Source organism: Pteropus medius, unplaced genomic scaffold (genome assembly GCF_902729225.1).
Source record: "Pteropus medius unplaced genomic scaffold, Ma_sr-lr_union100, whole genome shotgun sequence".
In the NCBI taxonomy this organism is placed as follows: domain Eukaryota; kingdom Metazoa; phylum Chordata; class Mammalia; order Chiroptera; family Pteropodidae; genus Pteropus; species Pteropus medius.
In genome coordinates, this window is record NW_024355008.1 from 7,782,535 (window position 1) to 7,792,301 (window position 9,767).

General features: G+C 37.1%; 1 protein-coding gene and 1 pseudogene across 21 annotated transcripts in view; both read left to right on the forward strand.

The window, feature by feature from the left end:
• The window catches only part of HHLA2 (HHLA2 member of B7 family), a 110,086-nt gene that overhangs the window by 95,035 nt on the left and 5,284 nt on the right, over positions 1-9,767 (forward strand). For 17 of the 21 annotated variants that reach the window (XM_039856961.1, XM_039856963.1, XM_039856966.1 and 14 more), the window contains 5 exons: positions 401-463; positions 2,011-2,349; positions 3,543-3,809; positions 5,976-6,293; positions 9,073-9,189. In XM_039856961.1, coding sequence (XP_039712895.1) covers positions 401-463; positions 2,011-2,349; positions 3,543-3,809; positions 5,976-6,293; positions 9,073-9,189 — 1,104 coding nt within the window. The remainder of the gene's footprint in view (positions 1-400; positions 464-2,010; positions 2,350-3,542; positions 3,810-5,975; positions 6,294-9,072; positions 9,190-9,767) is intronic. The other 4 variants (XM_039856967.1, XM_039856962.1, XM_039856968.1 and 1 more) reach the window with 1 other exon arrangement.
• LOC120598217 (uncharacterized) lies at positions 6,796-6,914 on the forward strand (annotated as a pseudogene).

Below are 9,767 nucleotides of genomic sequence, written 5' to 3' on the forward strand. Positions count from 1 at the left end.
TTTCAACAGCCATTTTTCAGAACCTGTTATATACTTGGCACTGCATTAGATACGAAACCTGCTCTTCAGAGTTAACATTTTAGTGTATTTTTAGGGATACGTCAGTCTCCTATGTGCAGAAATGTGTGTGCTTTTCAAAAGGGACTATGCTACTTAAAAGTTTCATTATAATCTGATTTCCTCCTTTTATAACAATAAGAACCTCCTTCCATGCTATGGCACTTTCTTTTACAATATCATCTTAATGGCTGCAGGAGAATTATTTGTGTGGAAGTACCATAGTTTATTGAACTAATCCACTATAGTCAGACACTTTAATTCTCCCAATTCTGTTTGCACTTAAAATGTATAACATGCATATTTTGCTTCTCTTTGATGGTATAACTAACATGACCTCCAGAAGATATGAAGGCAGTACTGTCTTTCCTCCTCATTCTTATAACATTTCTAAGGGGATCTCAAGGTAAGTTTCTTTATATTACACCCAAGTGTTAGTTATTTGTATCATTTGATAGGAACATGAGCACACAATGCAAGGTGGCTGTTTCCTCTATAGTCATAACATTGTGAACTTTTCTGAAAGATCAGTTAGTGAAAAACAGGGAACAGACTGGAAGTCTACATGAAGATTAAAAATTATATTTTCTCTTTTCTACTCTGATTAAGGCTCCTTCTAATCTGTTATCTGCTACCAGATATAAAATCACTAGAAAGGCAAGTTTGATTAATTGGTTGATTTTTTATAGTGTAAGCTTGGTATTTACTCAACACTTGACAGAAGGCATTATCAGCTTTGCTAGATCCTGTGATAGACATTTTTAATTAACTGATAAAAGATTAGAGGTGTTTAGTAGAGCAATTAGGGAGGTCAACAAAACCACTCCTTTTCTAGCCCACCTTTCCATGTCTTTCAGCATAATACCATCCATGTCCCTCTAGCACTGTATACAGAAGTAAATTAAGTCCTTCTGAGGGAAAGAAGTAGGACTTGGCAGAGGGGAAAAACCCCAGAGGAGGAGGCAAAGGAAAAAGACTTTGTGACAGGGCCACGTGAGCTCCCAATTCTCTCATCTTGGGTGGCCTTGGCCAAGGTCTAAAGGAGTTTACTATATCGTCTACAAGATAAGCTCCTTTCTAGTCCTAATATAGAATTCATAGGGCATACAATCTACTTAAAACGTTTTGTGAAATGGTCAAAGAAACCGGATGCTGGCTTCAATGATTATGAAATGGCCAAGCATATTTTCTTTGCAGAAACCTTGATCATGAAATCCATTTGCTTTTAAAAATCAACTTCTGAAGTAGACAGTAATACACGTATGTATGTCAGGAGGATTGGACTTCCACATTTATATCCAAAATAATATTTCTTAACTAGTTTTCATTGACTCATAGGATATCCTGAGAATTGTCTTAAAGCCAAAATAAATGAGTCACTTATTTCTCCTTTTGGACTGCTCTCATTTGTGTGCTCCCTCACTTGAGACTGTCTGAATATTTCTAACAGATTTCTGAACCTAGGATTGTTTTCTGCATGCTCCAAATATTTCCTAGCCCAACCAAGTTAAGTTTGTTCTATTCTTTAAGGGCCTGTTGGCTTTAGCTAGCTGGATAAACTAATTTGTTATTGTTATAGTAGGTGTTAAAGGTGAATGTGTTCAGGGAATAAAAATCAACTGGAGTCTTTTATTACATGATATACATAATTTCCAGTAACTAGCAGGCCAGGATCAGAGGAAAGATGAGACTATTGATCATGTGGGGAGCAATGTAGTGTTTCTATGCTTTAAGCTATTGCTAATTCTCATAGTTACAATGAGTCAAACAGATATTCAATTAAAATTGCAGAAACTCAAATAGAGAGCTTCATGGCTTGTTTCTAGTAGACTAGCAAGTGTTCTTGATGATGTGGTCTGTAATGATAGTTCTTCTAGATAGTCCTAATATCTTTGATAGCATCCATCATTAATTCTCTTCAGAACTGCTTAATTTTGTATACATTCTTTTCAGGTTTTTTCAGTCATAGTAGTTCTCTGAATGAGAAAATAGTCATTGGAGAACTTAATGAAGATGTAATTCTCCCTTGCTCATTTGAGAGTGGGCCCAACATTGTAATTCACTGGAAGAATCAAGATTACAATGTTCACACATACTACAAAGACAGTGACCATTTGGAAAAGCAATATCCCAGGTACACAAACAGGACATCCCTCTTCCACGGGGAAATTCACAATGGGAATGCCTCCCTATCCTTCAGAAGATTAAGCCTTCTGGATGAAGGAAGTTACATGTGCTATGTGGCAACAACATCTATAAAAATCATAAGCAAAGTGGTACTAAAGGTGGGAGGTAAGTATGCATAACAATGACATCATTGTTTGATAAAACATAATATCATTCCATGTTTTCTGAAGTGTCTTTTTCTTAATTTGTTATGCTATGGGATTCCTTCCAAGTCAATACATACAAATCTACCTCATTTTTAACGAATATTATATCATAGTATAGACATGCTATGATTGATACACCCCTTACCCCATAAGTAAATATTCAAGCATTTCCAGTGTTTTATGTTATAAAAAAGTTGTGATGAACATCCTTACACTTAATATAGGGAAATAAGTGATCAGAAAGAAAAGTATTGGAAGATTTTAATACATTACTTTTATCAGTAGTATAAGAGTATCCATTTCCCCCTTAGTCTTATCAGCATTCATTATTAATCTCAAAATTTCCTGCCAGTATGACAGTTTAAAAATATTGAATTATTAATTACATTTTTCTGTTTTCTAAATGAACACAATTTTAATATATATAGTTGACTCTTGAACAACACAGGGGTTAGGCGTACCGATCGCCCATGCTGTTGAAACTCTGCCCAAAACTTAAGTCAGCCCCCTGCATATGTGGATTCCCAACACCCAGATGACCCTTGAACAGCACGGATTTGAACTACACAGGGCAATTGAAAAATATCCTCATATGAGTGGACCCACACAGTTCAAACTCACGTTGTTCAAGAGTCAACTGTACTTATCTCCTGTCCATATTAACTTTACTTATCTGTCCATTTATTTATCAGGGGTGGGGGGAGGCATTTTCTAATGGGCTGTTTTATTCTGCACTCATTCCTTCTCCCTCTGTCCCATTTAGCTGCTTCAGACCTTGACTCAGAAATCTAAGAATTATGTGTCAGTACCCAAAGAGTCTAGACTGCTGCAAGGGCTCTAGTTTATAGACTTCAACACCTATGTTTGGCTTGCTCAGCTAAGCCATTAGAGTCCTTCTTAGAATTCCTTCTAGATAATTGAGGTTGCTAGTTGCTGTGTATCCATGAATGTTCTTTTTTCCCCTTGTAGATAACGATGCTATAGTTTAAGGTTTTACAGTTTTTGTTTGTATTTCCTTTCAGTAACTGCCAAGTTTTTCTCATAAAGCTTAGCTTTTCATTTCATGGGTATTATAATAAATGTTCTGCACAGATGGCTTCAAAAGAAGCTAATGATGACAGTTCCTCTTGTGCCTTTTTTTCTCTTCCATAGCTTTTGTCACACCTGAGATCAAGTATGAAAAGAGGAACACACACAGCTTCTTAATATGTGGCGTGTTACATGTTTTTCCTTATCCAGTCATCACATGGCAAGTGGACAATACACCTGTCTCTGAAAGCAATATAGAAGAAATCAGAGATTTTGGTTCTTTTTGTATTAAAAGTAGAGTAAATATTACAGGATCAAATTCAACTTATGAATGTACTATTGAAAATTCATTGCTGAAGCAAACATGGTCAGGGAGATGGACGATGAAAGGTAGGCTCCATGGGGCTTTCTGTGTACATGTACTATGTCAGAGGGTGGGAGGGAACAGGGATTGATTTACAGGGAAAGAAAGGAACATAAAATAAAGGAAATAAATATAACTGCAACAGTTAGAAGACTGGGACTGGAGTCCCATGTCTAACGTTTACTGACTGTATTACCTTAAGCAATCGTTTTTACTTCTGAGCATGAGTTCTTCATTGATAAAATGTAAGTAAACCTTACCTTGCCAGTTGTTTGAGTTAAAGGAAAATATTTTTGAAATGGAGAGTAGCAAATCTATTCATTAGTATTACTGTATTTCTCTATGGTTCATCCTCTAAAGAGTGTTTTCTACTTGCATTGCACTTTAAAAGATCAGAGGAGAAGGAACGAGTGTTTGTGTATTATCAGATCACCACCTCTGATTCTTGGCAATCTTGCCCCTAAACAAAATTAATTCGTATCATTGTGTCTCTTTAGTCTCTTCACGTAGTATTTGCCCATTCATCTTTATCAGAACTTCTATCATTGCATGAGCAGTTTTTAATATTCTTTCCTCTCATTTGTTTCAACAAGCCCAAAATCTGTTCAACCTCTATAAGCTACCATTTAAGAAAAGATTAAGGGGAAGAAATATTTATTTGACACTGCCTATCTAATAGCAAGGAAAATTGTTTTACATGTCATTAGGAGCAAAGCAAAATTTTTCTGTAAGTCTCCATTATATAGGGAAAGTGGAGATTAACTATCCTTTTTGGCTTTTTCTTCTTCTGAGTTTCATATTCTCAAAATGCTCACTAAGAAGACACTAAAAATATAAGTGATTCACCATCTTTATATGATTTGAGTGCTAAAGACATGGGTACCCAATGTTCACTTTTCATCAGCCAAGCAGCAATGGAAACATGGGCAATGATTAAAAATGTTAAAATTAAATTGTAAATATTTTCTATGGAAAATTGTATTTTCTCATGTTTATTCAGAGCTGAGTATCCTGAAGCACCAACAGGTCCTTTGGCTCCATGCTATTTTGTCTTGAAGCTCTGTTATGTACCAAGCGTTGTCACTCTCAGACCGTGAACTTAAGAATGTGACTCCTATTTCTGGATCCACAGCATCTAGTGCAAACATGGAAAAATAAAACTAAACCAGGAAGGTAGCATACAAAGGGAGCAATTAATTCTCTTTGCTGTCATTGGGTATGAATGAGGTTGTTACAGAATATATGCTTAAGGAAGTTGCATAAGGGCAGAATTTTAAGAGTAGTAGGAAGTTCCAGGACAACGTAGGCATTCCAGGTAAAAAAACACATGTGTGTTTTCCCTTGCTCATTTGAGAGTGGGCCCAACATCGTAATTCACTGGATTTATGGAAGTTTAAGTGGTTGAGGGCAAAGCTTAAATATCAAAAGGTAAGCCTGAAGAGGAATGCAAAAAACAGATGAAAGGCCTTCTACCTCTTGTTAAGGAGGATTGGTGGAAGCATCAGAGAGATCCTGGTCTTGCATTTTAGATAGCCTGCTTTGGCATCACTCTCTTGCAGGTGGACTGGAAAGCGAGTGAATCTAGAGCCAGAGAGAATAATCCATGGTAGTCCACAGAGGTCAGCCTACAGAAGTCCAGAACAGGAAGGACGAGATGCAGCTGATCTGGAGGAGCAGGCCAAGAATACGCAGCAGAGTACCTGCTCTAAAAGAGCTCAGTTCAGTGGAGGATTACCTGCACATAGTTGGAAATGTCTTCTTATGTGCAGGAAAGAGACTTTGCAGAAGGAAAAATTAAGAAGCGGTTGAGACCATAGAAGTAACAGACTACTAGGGAGCAGATAGAGTGACAAGTGTGGAGTCCTAGGAAACACCAGCACTTGAGAGGTCAATAGAAGAACAGTGAGTTTAAAAGGTTGGTACCTGGTAGCAATGTGAATATTGGGTGCCCATGCTTGAGTGCTCACTGTCAGGTTGTAGGAGTTAAAACCCAGGCGTGTCACCTCTCCCTAGCTTGCTCAAGCTTTGGCCTCCTTGAAGGCCTAAACTTGGTGGGAGCTTTTAAGAAAGTTCACAGCACAAATATCTGATGGCTCTTTAAGAAGGTATTTTCAAAAGTATTTCTAAAAACTTAAAAAATTCATTTGAAAATTTTATTTTCATTGATGTTTCCTTTTCTATCCTGTTCTTAGATGGCCTTCGTAAAATGCAAAGGGAAAACGTTTTACTCTCATGCGAACTTGCCAACTACCTTTTTCTACCAAATCAAGACTTCGTAGTCACTTGGTCCAGGATGAAAAGTGAGACTTTCTCTGTCCTGGCTTACTTTCTGAGTTCCTCACAAAATGCAGTTAACAATGAACCCCGACTTCTATGGAGCAAAGAACTAATAAACCAAAGTGACTTCTCTTTGACCTTGAGGGACCTTAGTCCTTTAGACAGTGGGGAATACTTATGCAATATTTCTTCAAGCAAATATACTTCTCTCACCTTTCAAACAGTGCATGTAGGTAAGTTACAAGTAGGGTTGGATAATGGGTTTTGGCTATAGCAGTAGAGCTGTAAATATTAAACAGGGAAACCAGGTTGGCATTTAAAAAATACCTTTGATTAGTATTTCTGAAAATGTTATTTACAGGGATACTTCTGGTCAAGATGGTAGACACCACACACAAGTCCTGCATTGAGGAAAAAAGAAAATTCATAAAATTTTCTTTTCAGGGCTTCAGAAATGAAATGGGAACTTACATTTTTTGTGACTCTGGGCTGAGCACCTTCAATTCCTGGCTCACCCCTGTGACTAATATGTACCTTAGGGCCTAAGGTTTGAGGAGTTGAGGCACAGTAGGAAGTTAGAATTGGGACTCTGCTGGATGCTGGGGAAGCATGATCTGCGAATCTGGTGGAATCAGCAAAGGACATTGAAAACACTAAGTATATGCCTGATGTAGCTCATTTCTTTTACTTCTATTGATAGTTAAATGTCAAAACTGATTTAAAATAGTTTTAGAAGTCTATGGTCGTGCTACCCTGAACAAGCCCGATCCCATCTGATCTCGGAAGCTAAGCAGGATCAGGCCTGGTTAGTACTTGGATGGGAGGCTACCTAGGAAGACCAGGTGCTGTAGGCATAAAAAAAAAAAAATAACGGATTGTAAACTGACAAGTTCCTTTCAATCTGTAAGGTCAACCAAGTGTTGCCACGCCTAAAAAAATTAAAAAATAAATACGTATATACATACATACATAAAATAGTTCTAAACTCTACCCATAGAGTCATAGAATGTGTACTCATGAAGTTGACTTTCTAGGTGGGTTGGTTGATCCCCTTATCCTTAAACTAGCAACTTGACATCATGGGAGACCATGACACCTCTCTTTTTATTCATTAAAGATATTTGAGTCAGTGTAACATGTTTTGGAAAAACTATCATTCTAGTTGTAAAATTTAGGAATAACAGATTTGGAGGTTTGGTGACGCTGTGTGGTAAGAATTGGGAATAAGAATGCAGAGTTTTCTTTAAGTCGAGTGGTTTTCTAGACACCGAGAAAGAACACTTCCTTTATAGAGTTGACACTTTGAGAGTACCAAAAACTAGGATGTATTTGAAGCTCCTATTGGTTAATATTCCTCCAACATAGGAGTGTCAGTTTATGTAAAATGCAGTTAAGCGTACATCCTGTTTTTTAAATGTTGGATTCATTTTGGAGTGTAGAAAAATAATCAGGAAGAAGTGGTCTAAAGACTACATATAGCTCATCTTTCTAAGCAGAGATCTAATTTTCAGTTTGCACAAAAGGAAGTATCAGGACTAATTTATCTCTGACAAAGAAAAGCGTTTCAGAATCTCCCATTCCTAAGCAATCCCTGGCCAGTTGAGACTAGAGGAGGATCTTCTCAAACTTCCTCCAGGAAAAAGTCTGTAGCAGGAGCTGCCCCCGCAGGGAGGAGAACAGGGCAAATAGTCCTGGTTCCTCACAAAATGCTACTCTTTCAAGGAAACTTGGTTTTCTATTCTGAATTGCAATTTTCTACTTGTAGCCTTGTCCACGAGATACTTGAACATTTGAAAAGGAGGCCCAGGTAGGGGTGCTTATGATTCCTAGAGTCTAGATCTGCTCGATAAAGGTTGTGCTGGATTGAATGGAATTAAATCTTGCTAAGTTTTGCTGCTAAATCAATATGAGACCTTGAGCAAATCTCTTTACAGGTGGGAGAACTGAAGGTCATAGATAAAGAAGCAGCTATATTTTGCAGGATTTTCTTAGGGAGGAAAAATATGCATATGAAAACACTTTAGAAAGTCAACTTAACATTTCTAAATTGCTCCTTCTTTACATGGGTATAGAATTCAGATATATGGAGAGGTTAATGTTTTATTGGTTGTAAAATATTTTTAAGAGTATGTTCTTAAAAATTGAGCTGTTCTTAAAGAATAACCATAAACATTTTTTCCCTTGAATTAGGCTTTGTGCTCTAACACTTGCTCCCCACTCTTTGGTAGAATATAGATCACAAGATTAGCAAGTTATGATTTTGGTACTCACCGTCTCCAAGTTTCTGCCTTTTGGGGGTCCTCATTTCTTTTAATACGAATTATGATTCTAGTTCCAACCAAGATTCTGGGAAATGTTCAGGTTTCTCCAGTTATTCCTGAGGAGTTCCGAGCACTATTATCCCTGTAATTGCCTGCACCTCTCACTCAAGACCATGGCTCTTACTTAGGTCTTCTCATCACCTCTGCACTTGTCGTCACTATTTCTCTAGGACCCTGACTTCTCCAAGCCAGGAGTGAACTGCACCCTCCCTTCATCCCCCAAGGAGAACGCTGGACTGAGTCTAGTTTATAGTCATAGTTATTCCTTTGTAAAAGTGTATTCATTCTCTTTAATACAATATATAACAAGGGAAACTTAAAATGCGTAATAGACCCATTGCCTCTCAGATTTTCAGATCTTTTCCTCTTCCGACTCCCACCCTGACTAAGCCCAAAATTGGTTAATATAATAGCTTTTTCAGGTTTCCCACAATAGAGACATTGAGACTGGAAATATTATTTATGCTCATGAGAAATGCTGTGATCCAGACAGGGCTCTTTAATGGGTCTTTTCATTATGAAAAATGTTATCACTAATATGATATTTGCCCACCTCCCAGAAGGCAGAAACAACTAGTTTTTTAAAATAGTAAACATACTCTACCCACCCACACACATGCTTTTTTTTTTTTTGGTAATTTTTCTTCCAGCTTACTATGTTTTGTTTTATTTTGTTTTTACTATTATTTAGAACCAAGTCAAAGCATAGCTCTCTGGATTATTCTACTTTCGGTGATTTTGATGCTTTTGGTTTTGGTAATGACATTTTACAGAGTCAAATCAAGGAGACGCAGCTACCTCATCGCAGGTAATGCCTCATGGAAGATTTGGGTTCTATCCCTGGGTGTTCAAGTAGAGGGGTATCACAGACAACATGCAGCTATATACCTACCCTGCTTCTAGGCATGTAAACAGATCTGAATTTTCTGGAGAGTCATTTGTAAAATTTATCAGAAATCTTTTTTAAATGCTCCCACATTTCCACCTAACTATTCTACTTCTAGGAATTTATTCTGAGTTAAACACACACCAAGTAATGGCAATGTACTGCAATGCGTGTGCTTTTATATAACTTGGTGTGTGTCTGACCACACACCAAGTTATATATAAGCACACGCATTGCAGTACATTGCCATTACTTCCGGTTATATAGATTCCATGGTCAGACACACACCAGGTTATATATAAGCACATGCATTGCAGTACATTGCCATTACTTCCCGTTTTCCTAATATTTCAATAAATAATTAGCGGTTGAGTAAATTAACTGGATATCACATGTTACTTAAGTTTTGTTTTTACTAAAAAAGAGAAAAATCCGGCAGTACAATAATATCTAGGATGATTCCAACTATCTTGCATTAAAAAAAAAAAAAAAAAAAAAAA